We start from the raw sequence: 15,335 nt of genomic DNA, 5'->3' as shown, positions 1-15,335 counted from the left end.
GGTGGGGGCAGAGGTTTGCACTCCCCTCCACCCCCAAGCTGAATTTGAATCTCCTTCCCGTCACTTGTTAGCTGTCCCATCACTTGTTAGCTGTGCCGCTTGGTTTAGTCACAGGGTTGTTGGTTTAGTCTCTTCTACAACATGGGGGTTGGAAAAGGCCAACAATACCCCATCTCCTGTGAGGGTCTCTATGGGCCGGAAAGCTCAATCAAATGCAAGAGAGCGTTAGAAAAAAATTCTGGGGGAGAAGAAGCAATGGAAAGGAGGGACTAGTCTACTCCCTGTGGTCCCAAACCCTCCTGCCACTTTGATTGCACAGCAGGTGGACTTCCCTCCAGAGGAGGCCTGAAAGGTTTGGCCCACATGTTTTTCTGAGGATTCCAACACCAATTGCGCTTCTTTCTTTTTTTAAAAAAGAATTATTGTTATTATTATTATTCCTATTTAACTGTGCCGGGTCTTCACTGCTACGCACAGACTTTCTCCAGTTGCTGTGAGCAGCATGGGCCCTAGGGTGTGTGGGCTTCAGTAGTTGTGGCTCTCAGGTTCAGTTGCTCATGGCATGTGGAATCTTTCCAGACCAGGGATCGAACCCGTGTCCCCTGTGTTGGCAGGCAGATTCTACACTACTGGACCACCAGGGACATCCACGTGGGTCCTTTGTGATCTTAGATATGTCCTGAGGATTTTACTCACTTCATTTTTCTCAGAAGAAGATCCCATGATGCTTCTCCAGTCAAAATCCTTAATTTGCTCCCAGTTTCCCATGTGGATCAAGTCCAGAGTCCTTAGCAAGGCATGCAAGGCCCCTAGATGGGCACTGCCGGAATCTCCCTAGGTTCTCTATGTGTGTGCTGTCCCCCAGTGGGCTTGAGAACACTTCTGTCTCTCCCTCAACGACAGAACATACTCACTCCTCAGGAAACCAAGCCTTTATCTTTTCAGGTTTGCCGTTCTGAGCCCTTCCCCTAGTGCAGCAGAGCTGACTGTCTTCCTTTTTCTGTGTGCTATTCCATTTGAGGCGATGCAGGGCTGTGGCCACAGACTTGGTTCAGTCACTTACTAGCTTGTGACCTTGGACAAGTTATATAACCTCTTGGAGCCTTAGTAGTCTCAAGTGCAAAATACAAGGATACTGCCTACTCCAGGGTTAACCTGAGGACTGAAGCACCCTGTGAGATGGCATTGTCCTTGCTTTTGTTTTACAGACTGGGAAGTAAAGACAAGAAAGCGGAGGGACCTTCCCTGAGAGGCAAGGGGATGAGAAGGCCTCCGGTGGGGAGGGGGTTTAGGCCTGGCGCCAGGCCCCTGGACCCCAGACGCTGAGCACGGTCCACAGCACCATGGGGTACAGCTGCGGCGTGTGCCCCTGACACCGCTACTTCCCTCGCTCCTCAGTGAGCTACCCTCAAAGTCTTCCCAGCATGGACCTCCGACAGGTGAGTCCTAGCAGATGCCAGCTTGAGTCTGATGGCCCTCACATTCCAGCAGTCAGTCCCCTATTCTCATGATGGGATGAACCTTTAGGGCTGGCTGTACCCCTAAGGTACCCTGACTATTTGAAATGCCTCAGTCCAATCCACGTCTGGTGCTATTTGGGGTGCTTGGAAAGCTCCCTACACACAGGCTAGGCTTCCTATCAGAAAGGGTGGAGGGGCCCCAGTTGTAAATACCTTTCTTGGGGAGGGGCTGAGAGGGAAGGAGGCAGGGCAGAGCCAGGAGGCAGACAGGGTTGGGTTTTGCAATGCTCCCCCTAACTTGCCATCCATTCCTCACAGTGTTGGCTTCTGCAGCCCCCTTTCCTAAACTAAACTAAAATGGGCTAAACTAAAGTGTCGGGGGGGGGGGGGGGTCTGGATGCAGTGGGGAAGGCCTCCTGCAGTCTGCTCACCAGGGGGCACCCGCTGCACGCAGTGCCAGGTTGGGAAGGAACAGCTCGGTCAGCAGGTGGCAGTGTCCTTCCAGGGCCCAGGAAAGAAAGAGCAGGTGCCCAGAGAAAGGGAAGAAAAACCCTATCCTGTCCAGAACCTGGCTCCCCTTATCTGTGAAGGTTTGGTGGAGGTGTTACCTCCTCCAGGAGGCTCTCCTGGCTCCTCGGACAGGTGGTCCTGCCTCATGAGACATAACAATACCCTCATGCAGTCAGTGCTATCTGACTGCCCACAGCCCCTCCAGGGCAGATATTTTTTTCATCTTTGTAGCCCCGGTGTTAGCACAGCTTTTAAAAAAAACTTGGAATCAGGAAGAGGCACTGTACCAGCTAAAGAGGCACATCCTTTACGTTTTTACATCAGTGAGCCATTCTCTTTCTACTCTGGGCAAAACAGAAATGAGCAAGAGCTGAATGAAATGAGGCTAGACCTGACAAAGGTCAGGTCGAGAGTAACCTGACAAAGAGGTCAGCTAACTAGTGCAACCTTTTCCTAACACACCCATGGCGCGTTAATGCTCGACAGGCGGAAAGTGCGCTGTTTCCCTAGGAGTGAGGCAACTGATCGGGGCGGGGTGGTTTGAAGGAGGGACTTTCTCAGAGTGAGCAGCCGAGAACGAGTGGTCCCTCAGGGTCCCGTGTGGCCTGAGAATGTCAGAGGGACTGTTTTTTGGGGTCCCCTCCACGTATCCAGACCCTGCCCACCCAACCCCTCCATGAGGGTGCCACAGAAGATAGGAATATAGGTTTTAATCATTGTGCTGCTGCTGTTAACCAGAGTGCAACGAACCCACCCTTCATGGATGTGGATGCCACAGTGTAAATGAGAAAGTTTCACATGGAAGTGCTCCGTCGCATCAGTGACAAAGGGACAGGCCTCTGGTGGGGAGGGGTGCCCGAAGGAGAAACGGGGTGAGGAGAAGGGTGGGGAGCAGACCCTGGGCTAGCAGTCTGCCCCTTCCACGTCATTACATTCCCAACAGGACCCCAAGCGGGACCGGTCCTTTCCGGCCAAGGCGGCCAAGCTGGGTCAGCCCCCGTGAACCCGACTTCCCTCTCAAGCCAGCCGCCTCCAGCTCCAGGGCCATTCTTGCTGGGCAGATGAGGTTCAGGGCAGGCCCAGAGCTGGCCACCAGCAGGGAAGAAATGTAGACCAAGGGAGGCAAGAGTGGTTTGGGACAGCCCTTCTCCATTTTTCATCCCAGGAGACCCTCGGATGGGTGCAGAGCCAGGGAGAGAAAAGCGGTAAGCAGCTATCCTCTGGGTCAGAACCCAGGAGATGGCAGAGGTGAGCCCAGGAGGAGGGGTGGCTGCGTCACAGACATGTCTTCCAGCTTCCTCAGGCTGGTAGGGTTTGGAGGCAGAGAGGTCACTTAGAGCACCGGGGCCTGACCCCACTGGCTGCAGACAGGAGCTGGTACCCAGAAAGTGGCCCCAACTCTTGTCAAGAGTGGGTGGTCCGGTCTGGGACGCTGTAGCCAGGCCCAGAGCCAGCTAGGAGTCCGAGACACACAGGGCCTCCACCGCGTCGCTGAGACCCTGGTTGACGCCGCCCACGGCCAGCAGGCAGTTCCTGAGGACAAGGCTGGAGCAGGCACAGCGGGGCGTGGGCATGGCGGGGAGGGCCTCCCAGCGGCTCTTCCCCGGGTGGAATGCCTCGGCTGTCTCCAGGACCGTGGGCTGGTTCCCTGAAAGGGCGAGGAGGCCGGGCCTCACCAAGTGGCCCAGCCACCAGTCTGCCCGGGGGAAGGGACCCCCCTCCCCCCTCCCTCCACTTCCCCCATCACCAAGTGGTCCAGCCACCAGTCCCTGGGGGAAGGGACCCCCCTCCCCCCTCCCTCGGGAACCACAGGCAGAAGCCCAGCACCCTTGACTCCCTGGGCTGCAGGCCTTCCCCACCCTTTTGTCAAACAGCCACTCTGCCCTTCCTGTCTTCCCAGTCCTTCCATGTCCTCAAGATGAAAGACTCAGCTTTCTTCCCCACTGCCTGCTTTTACCAGAAGTTTCTAGACACTATTGCCTTTCTCCTGCTCGAGACGAAGAAAGCTGCTCACACGGTGTAACTCACATCAAGTTCCTTTCCTGCGTGGTAAAGTTGGGGAATCTGTCCACACTGAGTAAACTCTGGGTTCCCAGGAGCCCCACTGCCCACTTATCTCTCCCTAGTTGACAGTGGGATCCCACTGTCAAAGTACCCACCCCAATTCAAAGTTCCCTAGTCTCTGGAAGAGCTCATCCAGCAAGTCTTGAGTTCATCAGAATAGCTGATTTGATCAGACTGCTTTCCTACTCCTTGACAGAGCTGAGTGTCCAGGGAGAAGATAAAGAGGACCAAAGCCAATCCCTTCTACCTCCAGCCCTTCCCAGACAGGGCCCCAGGGACCTGGGCTCAGCCAGCCTGTGTCATGTGGTTCTCAGCATGTCCCTTATGCTCTCTGCGCCTCAGTTTGCCCTGTGTAAGAGGACAGAGAGACCATATCTGAGGCCCACCCACAGAGACAGGAGGAAGAGAGTGGGAGGAAGGCTGGAAGGAAGAGAGTGCTTTGGAATCAGGTGGTAGGCAGGCAGTGTGCCCAGAGCCAGCGCCCTCTTCTGCTCATGCACGTCCAGAGTGCACGGAGCAGCAGGTCACACCTGGAAGCTCTATCCTTACCAAGTCCTCCAGCCACTATGACCCGACCACTCAGAGAGCCGGCCACAAAGTCTGCCCGCCGCTTCTTGAGGAAGAAGGAACGCTCCATCTTCAGCCATCCCCCTGCAGGCCGTGGGCGACGTCAGGGGGAACACAGAGAGAGTGAGATGCTGAGCGCCCCTGCCAATACGCACAAGTGCCAAACCGCTCTTGCCCTGGGCGGCACCTCGACCCCATCTACCCTGTGTGCTCAGGGCATGTACAACACCTCCTGCTGTGTGAAACGGCCCTCAACCTACCCTCTGCCTGCCTGCTGCAGGCCAAGGAACCATAAGCTCTTATCATGAATCACTTTGTCCCTCCTCTTTTTCACAGACTTTAAGATGGAAAGGGGGCTGACTCGAAGCGGAGAGTGTCTGAGTCAGCGTCCTTTTGTTTCAAAGCCCTCCCTCACCTGGCCCTGGCTGGATGTTGTAAGAAGGAACAACAGTTGGGAAAGGCTTTGATAAAAACAGCCAGCCAATCAAGGGGAGCCCTGGACAGATGAAAGAATTTGATCCCAAGAGTAGCCCTGAATGGAGAGGAGAGTTCAGACTTCTGAAAGGCTCACGCCGCTGGGTAAACGGGCCCGGGGCAGATGAGTGGGATGGGGGTAAGGTGCGGGGTGGGCAGAAGGGAGGTGGGTCGCTAGGGCCTGGTGTGAGCTTACCTTGCTCCATGTCGAACACATCCATCGTCCGGAGGAACTTGGGCTGCCGGTAGAGCCGACCCTGCCGCAGGCCCCCCAGGCTATACAAGCGGTCGTCCAGGGTCACAAAGCTGGAGAAGGCCCGCTTGCAGGGGATGTTGGGGAATTTGGTCCAGGAGCGAGTCTCGATGTCAAAGACCTCAAAGGCGTTGACCGCATACTTGGACTGCCGTCCTCCTGGAGGCCAGGGCAGGGCAAAGGTTGGGCAGGAGAGTAAGCCCCTGGGTACTGGGGCTCAGTTCCCCCTTCTCACTGTTATTCGATCACATAGGAAGCTCCCTGAGGGCGGTGGGCAGTGTGAGATGCTCGGCACACAAGCACTGCTCCCAACAGGGACTGATCCAGGGAGGGAAGGAGACAGACACGGGCCAGACAGTCTGTCCTTACCCAGCACGTAGATCTTGGAGCCTCGGAGGAAGGAGGTGGCAGCGTATCTCGGGGTGGGCATGTGTGCCAGAGACACCCACATGTCCTTGAGCATGTCATAGTGTTGGAGGTGGTTGTGCGGACGGAGGTCTAGGCCCATCCCGCCCGCTGCGTACACTCGGTAATCTAGGGAGAAAGGCCACACGGCAGACACCGTGAGACAGGCCCACGGCACTCAGCCGCTACCTTGGCCAGGCTCTGTCAACCCCTTGAATGCCAGCACTGAAGCCTGGCCATGTTCCCAACCACCGCTCTGCCAGAGAATGGGTTGGTGGCACCATTAAAAGTTCCTGCCACAGTCAAGTCTGGGTCTTCTTGAAGCCACATCAAGCCTACGTGCCTTACCTTTCTTGGTGCCTGGCCCTTGATTAAGCCCAAGATGACAAGCCTTGCCCAGAGGTAGACTGAGGTGGAGCCCAGGCCTGGACAACCCTTTGCAGGTCTTGTCCCCTCCATTCTCCTCCTTCCTGGGCAGCCAGAGAGATGCCAAAGAGGAACAGTATTCCCCTGATGCCCTGCAGGAGCAGCCTGCTGCCAGGCACTCCCAGACCAGAACTCGAGACCTAGAGGGAGCCTTTGGAGATGAGGTCAGCCCTGCTGTCACTGGCCCTGTGGGACACCAGCCTGCTGCTGTCCCTTTCTTTCTCTGGATAGGGGAAGGCCATCCTCCTTGACACACAGGAAAGCTTGTGGGCTCCAGGAGGCAGTTTGCACTGAATGGGATAGGGCTAGGGGTGAAAGAGGGAGAGGCTTTGGATGAAAGAAGCTCTGAGCAGGCAGCGAGCTGGGCACTCTGAGGACAGGAGAGCTTCTCTACTGCTTGTGGCTGCAGGTGACACAGCACACCAGGGAGGACACGCACAGCCTCCAAGGTTCCCTCACCCCAGGACCTCAGGCAGCCCTACCCTCAGGGCCCTCTTCTCCCAGGGACCCATCCCTGCTCGGGGTTCTGTCTACTAGAGGCCAGTCCTCACCATTTCCAGCTCAAAGAGGCTTTCATTTTTCAAGGGAATTGCAGGAATGAGTACTACTTCTTTCTACTTTCCAATCTTACTAAAGAGAGAAACAAATAAATCCCAACCCTAGCCTGTGGCTAGGAGATGGGGCCTGCTAAAGAGAAATTCACCTTACGCACACCCTGCGTCTCCCGTTCCTGTTCTCACCTATACCTCTGAGGCTGGGAACCCTCCCCTCCACTCCAACCACCAATCCTGTGCCCAATTCTTACAAATCCTTTCAGAATCACCTTGGTGTCCCTGAACTGCAAGGCTGGGCTGAAAGTGGTGGCTCCTGTGGCCATCACCCTGCTTGCCACACTGTTACTGGGATAACCTCTGTATGTTTCTTTCAATAGATTGTTAGATCCTGGAAATTTGTTAATCTGTGGCCCCAGCATCTGGTATAAAGCCTGGCACACGAGCATGTAAATTTTCAGTAAACTAACTGCTGAGCCCATTCAACGCCATAGTTAAGAGCACAGACTTGACCATCACCTGCAAGCTGTTACTTGGGTGAGTTACTCAACCTCTCTGGGCCCCACATTGCTTCTCTGTAAAACGAGGACAGTGATACTACTTGCCTCATCAGACAAGTTCCGAGGGTCAAAGGGGTTAATACCTATTAAGCACCTATGGTAAGGACTCAATAAATGTTAGTTCTTAATCTTTCAGCACCACTTCTTGAGGCCGGGGGATAAAGGTCTCCCCTTTCCCTCTCCATTTCCCCATGGGCCTCCATGCCTTCCATCTTTCTTACTGGGAGTTCAGGAGGCTCTGTTGGCTACTCTCCCCTGAGGGCTTCTGAGTTTCTCTGTCTGATCTTCATTGGTAAGACCTGGGCTGCTAAAGGCAGGGATCAGATCTTCTGCTTCTTTCCTTCCTCCCTGGGACCCAGAACTGTGTCAGGAACAGAGAAGGTGCTCAAGAAATACTGATTTCTGACCTACAGTAGACCTGACATGCAGCTGAAATAATTCTGCAAGAGAAGGAGGTAAGGTTGCAAACCGCTAAGCCTGTCTGATCTGCACTTGGGGTCTTCTAACTCCTACTGGGCCATTTCCCATAAAACTGTGTTTTAGAAAAACAGTTTTCAGAGCTCCCTCTCTGCTCTGGGCTGTACCAGGCCTGAAAAGAAAGAAAGGACAGCCTTGGAGAAACTGAAATAAGAAGCATATAGCTATGTAGTGAGCACACGCATGCCCTGAGAACCTAGTGAACCTGGGCAAGAAGCCGCAGGAGCACGAACCTCAGGAACGTTCTGGTCTCCGTCTCCACTCATCAGTACCTCTGAGATAAGGAGGCAGACTGTAGGGAGAAGGAATCAGGTCCCAAGACCCTCCCTGTGGGGCCTGGGGATGGTGTGAAGATGGCATGAACATGACCAGGACCCCAAATATGTGTCTGGAGGTGGTGGCACCTGCAAGGCAGATTTCAAGGGATTTGCTGCTGTGGGTGGGAGGCCCAACCATTCTGCTGAATGAAGGTATCCACAGGGACATCTATAGAGTCCCTTTGGCTCTCCCCTCTGGCCCCGCCTGCCCACCTTGCTGGGAGGAGGCTGCTGGGGTGGAATGGAGCTCTGGCATCATGTGGTTTTACTACACACTTCACTTGTCTGAGTCTCAATTTTCCCACCTATAAAACCAGGCCAGCGGGTCTTTAGTTTTAGTGTCCATGTAATGTGACAGTGGCCTCCAGTCCAGGGCTGGCTTCCACCCCTTTCTCCGGGGCCTCCCACTCCCTCTTCCGCCCGCCCTCAGCCCTGGCCCCACTCGCCTTTGGCGGTGACCGAAATGCCCATGGCGGCCTCGCGCAGCGCGCTCCTCTTCTTCCACTTGCCCTCGTCGATGTTGTACATCTCCACGACCTTCAGGGGCAGCTGACTGGCGCCCACACCCCCGATCACCATGATCCGCTTCCCCAGGGCGGTGACGGCCACCCCGGCCCGGGCCGTGGGCAGCGGGGGCAGGGCGGTCCACTGGTCGGCCTCGGGGGAGTAGACCTCGAAGCAGTCCATGGGGACGCCGTTGTCGTCACAGCCCCCGATGGCATAGACCTGTCCCCCGGTTTCCAGCAGGGAGCAGTACACCCGGCGGCTCGGCAGCGGTGCCAGGCGCTTCCACTGGAAGTCCTTGACGGTGGGCACCTCCATGGCAGTCCCGGGGGTCCCACCCGCCGCGCCCCCGCAGAGCGCGGAGCGAGCCCGGGGGTCGGTCAGCTACTCCGCGCCGCCCCTCGCCAATTCCATCTCGCTCGGGTCCGCCGCCGCCCGCCCCCCGGCGAGGGTCCCGACGCCGGCCGGCGCTTCTCGGTCCCTCAAGACTCAGCGGCCCGGCGGCGTCCGCGCCCGGCCCCGCGGGATGAGCGGGGCGAATCAAGGGCGGCGGGGGCCCCGCGCGCGGCTTCCTGGACTCCCAGCCCCCCGCCTCGGCCAACTTTCAAGGGAAGACGCGGCAGCGTCTCCCCGGCACCGCTCTGTCCCCCGCGGGTCCGAGACCCCGGGGCGCGCGGAGGACCGTGAGGGCCCCTGCGCGCCGGGCGCCGGGCGGCCTCCTGGCGAAGCGAGGAGCTGACACCTCCGGGCGCCGCCGCCCGTCCCCCGCGGCTCTCCCCGCCCGCCGACTCCCGCCCCCGCCCCCGCCCCGCGCCACTCACACAGCCAGGCCGGAGGGTGCGGCGGGCCGCGAGCCGCCGAAAGCGCGTTACGCGAGAGCGGCGCGGGGCGCAGGGGAGGGGGCGCGCCGTCTTGCCCAGCGCGCGCCGCCGTCACCCAGGCGGATGCGGAGAACAAGTGAGCAGCGGGAGGAGAAGCGGAGCCGCCGCCGGGGGTGGGGGCGGCCCCGCGCACAGCCTCCCCGCGGCCGCCTCACCTGTGCGGGAAGCCGCGTGCTCCCCGCGGCCCCTTTACATACGCCTCGGCTGCTCTGGCCGCAGGGGAGGGAAAGGGCCCGGCGGGAGGTGCGCACCCCCTTGCCTACTGTTCAGGGAAAGCGGGGACCTAGAGACAAGTATCCGGACGACGGGCCGGGACTCGCTCCAGGGCGGGGTGGGCGGTTTGTGAGTGTTTGTTTTGGGTGAAGAGGCGGAGAGTCCAATTACCCAGTTTATCTACAGTACACAGACCCAGTTCCTGGCAGACTGGCTCAACAGTGGGCTCTGCTTTGGGGGAGGTATTATTAAAGGGTTTAACCTAATAGGAACGAGTTACGTGGGTGTGAGATCCCCAGACCCGACACAGGGGCATCCAAACAGTGTACACACTGACCTGTGCACGGGGCATCCAAACAGTGTACACACCAACCTGTGCACACATGCATAATTTACACATCACCACCACACCCTTCACCCGGAAATGGTCATATCCACAGAGAAACTGACAAAAGCACAGTTTCAAGAACACACAGCCAGCCAGAGACAAAAGTGGAAAGGCTGACACGTGAGTGGTCCCTTCCACATCATCCTTCTTTATACACCTTAGGAAGGGAAAACCTGGTTATCAAATCTTGGCCTTCAAGCACCAACCCATAGGGCTTGCCAAATAATTCTTTCAAGACCTGCAATGGCCTTATCAGAACAGTAGTCTGCAGTAACAAAAGTGCCCCTGAAGCCAGTGAGCCGCCTGGTGTGATGAACTGCAGGCTTCTGGGGTCCTCCGATGCAGTTCCCTTGAACAGAGCCAAGTCTTGAAACACTCAGGCCTGGGAATCTGACAGACCTGGATATAAATTCTGGCTCTGAAAGAATTTAACTACTTACTGTGAACTTCAGTTTCCTTGTTTTGTTTAGGTTAAACTTTGTATTTTGAGATAAATTGTGGATTCCCATGCAGTTGTAAGAAATAACACCTTTTACCCAACTTCTCTCAATGGTAACATCTTGCAAAATGTATAGTAAAATAATATCCTAACCAGAATATGGAAGTTCTCAGTCAAGATACAGAAAATTTCCATCACCACAAGAACCCTTCATGTTGCCTTTTTTTTTTTTTTAAGTTGAGGTATAATTGATCTACACTATGTTAGTTTCAGGTGTATGTATTGCCTTTTTATACCCATACATTCTTCCCTCTTGCCTCTATCTCTCCAACCCCTGGCAACCACTAATCTATTCTCCATTTCTGTAATTTTGTCATTTCAAGAATGTTATGTAGAGAATTTTCTGGCAGTCCAGTGGTTAGGACTTGGCACTTTCACTGCTGGGTCCTGGGCTTCAGTCTTTGGTTGGGGAACTAAGATCCCACAAGTCGTTCAGTGAGGGGCACCCCCGCCCCTGCCAAAAAAAAGAGAATATTATTGGGACTGGGTTTTTTTTGCTCCCAGTATAATTCTGAGAAGATTCATCCAAGTCACTGCATATATCACCAGTTCACTCCTTTCTGTTTCTGAGTAGCATTCCATGGTATAGATACATCATTGTAGATTTTTGCAAAGATTAAAAGAGATGACATTTGTAAAGTGTTCAGTTCAGCTTCTGACACGGCAAGGGCCTGGTAAATCACCATTAATGCTGTAACTATTACAACTATTGTCAACAAAAGCAAGAAAAAGGAAATTTGCCACTCACTGAGAAATGTCACGACTCCCGACAGGCCCATCTTAACACCCTGAGTTCTTGGTCTAGAAATTCCGCTGCTTTTTAGCTTGAGTTCTCTGCGCTTACATATTAAGCACCTCTAGAACCTCACAGAGGATGGTAGTGCTGGGGCTCAGAGCAGGCCACCCGGAGATGCACCACGATGGCATACTGACGGTTTTAAGTTAGTCATTTAAGAAACAGCCGGCGGGAAAAAAATTGATATTGAAAAACACTCTGAACCCCTTCTTTACCCCTGAAAGTGGGAAATAAATCTTTCATGTCAAAGTACCCCACCCAAACCAAGAGGAGAGAAAGCAAGCTCATCACTAGAGGTAGGGAATTCAAGGCTAAGAAATTTGTATAAACAAAATTTGAAACTTTATTAGTCTGCTACCCCAGGCATGAGTTCCTTTGTTAAAATTTCACAAATAGCTGTTTCTTTGTCTAAACATGATATAAAAACAACCTGCCCTGGTCACTTTGGGGGTCCCATTTCTATGGGACCTCTGGATGTGTGAGTTAAATTTTTATCCCTGCTGATAATCTTATGTCCTTTTAATTATTAGACCAGCTGAAAGAACTCAAGATGGGGAAGGGAAAAATTTCCCCCTCCCCAAAAGTAATGTTCTGTTTATTTAATAAGAATGTATAAATTAAAAAAAAAAAGTGATCTGCATTAATGAAGTTTCACTGGAAGCAGCAAACATTTCTCTTTTTCATGGAGGTCACAATCTGCCCAAAGGAACTGGGAATAAACCCTCAACCATCAACTTAAACTGTCTTCACAAAATCTGGACACGGTGATCAGGAGTATTGAAAGCCATACCTGTTCCTCAAAGGGGTTTGTTGGGTGGGTCCGCCTTCAGCCTCTTTTGCCCATTGAGCCTTCTACCAAAGCATCAAGGCAAGGCTTCTTGTGGCCCCACCCACCCCAGCTGGGACAGCTCACTGAGCAGGTATATAAAGCTCACACTACTTTATGTTTGCCTAACTTGAAATAAGCTTGCACGTCTGCTTTCCCATAATCTTGAAAACAACCCTAGGAAACGTTGTCAGTCAGGTATCAGTATCTGCTTTCTAAGTTGAGGACTCTGAGTCTTGGTGAAATGAAGTAATTGACTTATGTTCATGTGAGCCGTTCAGGATGGGTCTAGTTAGTGAATTCCAAACCCAGCGCCTTTCACTGTATTACAGTTAAATCACAAATGAAAGAACTGTGTATTACTAATGACGTCAAACTTCTCTCCTCTCACTCGGCTTTCTGTCCAATTACAGTGAAGGAAGGAGCAGGGGCCCTCAGAGGTTTCAGGGACTACCCTCTCCCCATTGCCATACAGTTTGGGCCAGGCAGCATAGCTGGGAAAGGACCAGAATCAGCCCCCAGAATAGGACAGTTCTAACCTAACGTACATGTCCTGCAAGCATCACGCTCTTTGAAGACTGTGAGATCCAGGGAGTCAGACCCTTGGAAAAGTACTAGGACAGGATGCCTTCCAGGCCACGGCCTCATTGCTTGTTCTGGAAGTCCTGGCCTTTCTCCATCTCCCCTACTCCTTCCCCCACAGCTCTTCCTCCCAGCCAGGTGACATCCTTTAGTCCTTACACTGAATGCACACTGAGGAAGCTTGTAACCTAGCAACCACCACTTAGGATTCCCTGAGTCACCTGCTGTTTCCATGCCTGGGCTGAGTGCACCAGGCTGGGGACTTACGGAGTGCCAAGCAGAGGTGGGGAGTCCAGTGATCCCCTTTGATTCCTCACCAGCTCATTCCAGTGTAACCACATTACCTGTCAGGAAGGTCTTCCTCTTTAGAGGAAGGTTTAGAAGCCTAAATCCTTCTTGCTTTCAGACTTTGTGTTGCATTGGTCTGGGTTTCTTTTCTTTTTTAGTGTTTGAGTTTTTGCCTTGGTTATAAGGTGGCACTGGAAAGGTAGGAAGGTGGGGAGAGGCAAGTTCATGAAAGCCTCTAAGCATGAAGCCTTTGATACTCTGGAGCCCCTATTATTGTGATATTGATGTGTCAGTCAAATTGGTTGAAGGGGTCTTTAGCCCCAGAAATACTTATTAAGTATATTTTTAAAGAAGTCTCTTTTTGGGTTTGGTCGCCGAGTCATGTCTGACTTTTTTGCAACCCCATGGACTGTGGGGTCATCCATGGGATTTCCTAGGCTCCTCTGTCCATGGGATTTCCCAGGCAAGAATACTGCAGTGGGTTGCCATTTCCTTCTCCATATTTTGGGTTTATTAATTTACATACAAGAAACTGCACAGTCTGACTCAGCATCAATTGAGTTTATTAGATATTCAGGGCTGGCCGTCACTGAACTCTGTGGTAGGTAGTGGGGAAGCTGAGGGTGTTGGTGAGGGGACAGTCTCTGCCCAGGAAACTAGGCGGAGTCCCAGTGTGGCATACTGTGGGTGATGTATCTGTGTGCAGGGCCTCAAGCGACTGGTGGAATGCTGAGTAAAGACCACAGTTGCGGTGGGGGTGGGGAAAGGGGAGCTGTGTAGCTCTTAAGGGCTACTGTAGCTTCTTTTTCCATCTTCAGAAGCACAGTTTGCCCTCCCGTCAGCGGGTGCCACGCTGGGGGGCGGAACCCTGCCTTCCCCTGGGGCCGGGTCACCGTCCCTGTGTAGTTTTCTCTGCACAGGCAGGCGACGTTGGGAAGGTGTGTGCACTTTAAAGTCAGACAGACAGGGCCAGAATCCTGGCTCCGACACCCCCTGGCTGTGTGACCTTGAATAAACTCCTGACATCCTGAACCTCAGCTCCTCATCTGTGAGAAAGGGAAGAAGGAAACTACTTTCTAGCATGATGGGGGGAATGAGACACCAGGCATGGCTCCGGGGCAGGCAGTAGGTCCTCTGTAAAGAGTAGTGTGCTTTCTTCCCCTTGAGATGGCAGGTTTCTGAACTTCTGACCAGAGCAGGCGTCGATCTCACAAGGGAGACATCTTACCAGAGGCCACACCTGTCCAGAAATCCAGCCATTTCTGGGTCTGTGTCTTGAACAGGATATTTCCTCCTAGCTAACTGGAATCTCTTCCACTGCAGCCTGAACGGTATTCTGATCAGGAGAACAGCTGGTGCTCTTCCTTTAGATAATCACCTTCTTATTCCTCATCTGAGACTTGGGCTGGATTCAGGGAGCGAGGAGTGAGGATGACTCATCCAATTAGGACAGAGGCCACCAGCAGACTAAGGGGAGAGTAGATCCCTCCCCCAACTTGGAAAAGCCTCATTAGAGCCCCCTCCTGCTCAGCCTGGAGGAAGGGTTTAGGGCTCTAGTGGACCTGAGCAGAGCCAGGGCGACACCGGGACCAGCAGTCTCAACCGTCATCTGCATCTGTTCGCACGGCTCAGCCGACCTCGGGTGTGGCAGTCGGGCTCCTCAGGATGGCCTCGAGTGAGGGGGTTCACCTCCTGACCGTACAGCCTCGATTGGAGGCTTGAGTTTGCCCCATGCCTTTCGCTCCCCGCCCCCTGAGCACAGCACAGAGCCTGATACACGGCACAGAGCACAGAGCCTGGAGCCCAGAGGGACGGAGCAGGCGTCACTTATAAGTGCATCTGTCTGCCTGGGAGCAACTTCTGCCCATTTAGGTAAAACCGGGATGTTGGAAAGTGGATCACAGATAAGGCATTGGCAGGGTGGTCATCTTGATTTTCAGACCCAAAAGATACACGATTTAGAAGGAAGAGTTGGGGAGCACAAACTCCTCTGCTCCTTAATGCATCAGATGATAAAGACAGCAGGAAGAGGAGCCTTCTCTGAAAGACCTTGGCGACTTCCCTGTGTTTACTGAGGAAATTGTAAGAGGAAATGGGGCTTGTAATAAAGCCTGAGGATCTGGGTTATAAAAAGGAAGAATTTCCTGCCCTGGGAGCATCAGAAAATTAGAATACCAGCATGAGGTGAGGTGAGAGACCGTGGTGTCACCTCCCCTGGGAGGTACTGGAAATAGGAAAGACACAAGGCTGAGAGTCAAGAGACCTCTGTTGCAGCTCACATCTTGTCATAACGG

At 53.8% G+C, this 15,335-nt stretch overlaps 1 protein-coding gene across 8 annotated transcripts; it reads right to left on the bottom strand.

Annotated features, from left to right (window-relative positions):
* Positions 1-2,665: 2,665 nt before the first annotated feature.
* On the bottom strand, positions 2,666-9,516 carry KLHDC8A (kelch domain containing 8A). 8 transcript variants are annotated; one of them, XR_014053844.1, is made up of 7 exons: positions 8,511-9,516; positions 5,698-5,862; positions 5,272-5,487; positions 4,584-4,685; positions 4,282-4,382; positions 3,830-4,012; positions 2,666-3,618 (listed from the first exon to the last, which is right to left on the bottom strand). XR_014053844.1 is itself a non-coding variant. In XM_081490903.1 (5 exons), the coding sequence occupies exons 1-5, from the start codon at positions 8,884-8,886 to the stop codon at positions 3,425-3,427; spliced, it is 1,053 nt and encodes a 350-aa protein (XP_081347029.1). In that variant the 5' UTR covers positions 8,887-9,516; the 3' UTR covers positions 2,666-3,424. The 8 variants fall into 8 exon arrangements, 2 of the variants coding, with proteins under 2 accessions (XP_081347029.1, XP_081347030.1); XR_014053842.1 differs by having other exon boundaries at positions 3,830-4,034; positions 4,314-4,382; XR_014053843.1 differs by having other exon boundaries at positions 4,314-4,382.
* Between the last annotated feature and the right edge of the window lie 5,819 nt (positions 9,517-15,335).

This window comes from Giraffa tippelskirchi, chromosome 5, assembly GCF_054371585.1.
Source record: "Giraffa tippelskirchi isolate mGirTip1 chromosome 5, T2T-mGirTip1v1.2.pri, whole genome shotgun sequence".
Lineage (NCBI taxonomy): Eukaryota > Metazoa > Chordata > Mammalia > Artiodactyla > Giraffidae > Giraffa > Giraffa tippelskirchi.
Note: the sequence above shows the minus strand (reverse complement) of the source record. Positions and strands in the feature narration are given on the sequence as shown.

Coding starts and splice junctions, on each gene's coding strand:
- KLHDC8A (XM_081490903.1), bottom strand. CDS start 8,886: ATGGAGGTGCCCACCGTCAAGGACTTCCAGTGGAAGCGCCTGGCACCG. Junction 4,686..5,271: donor TGTGTTCGACATGGAGCAAG/GTAAGCTCACAC, acceptor CACGGCCTGCAG/GGGGATGGCTGAAGATGGAG. Junction 3,619..4,583: donor CATAGTGGCTGGAGGACTTG/GTAAGGATAGAG, acceptor TCGCCCTTTCAG/GGAACCAGCCCACGGTCCTG.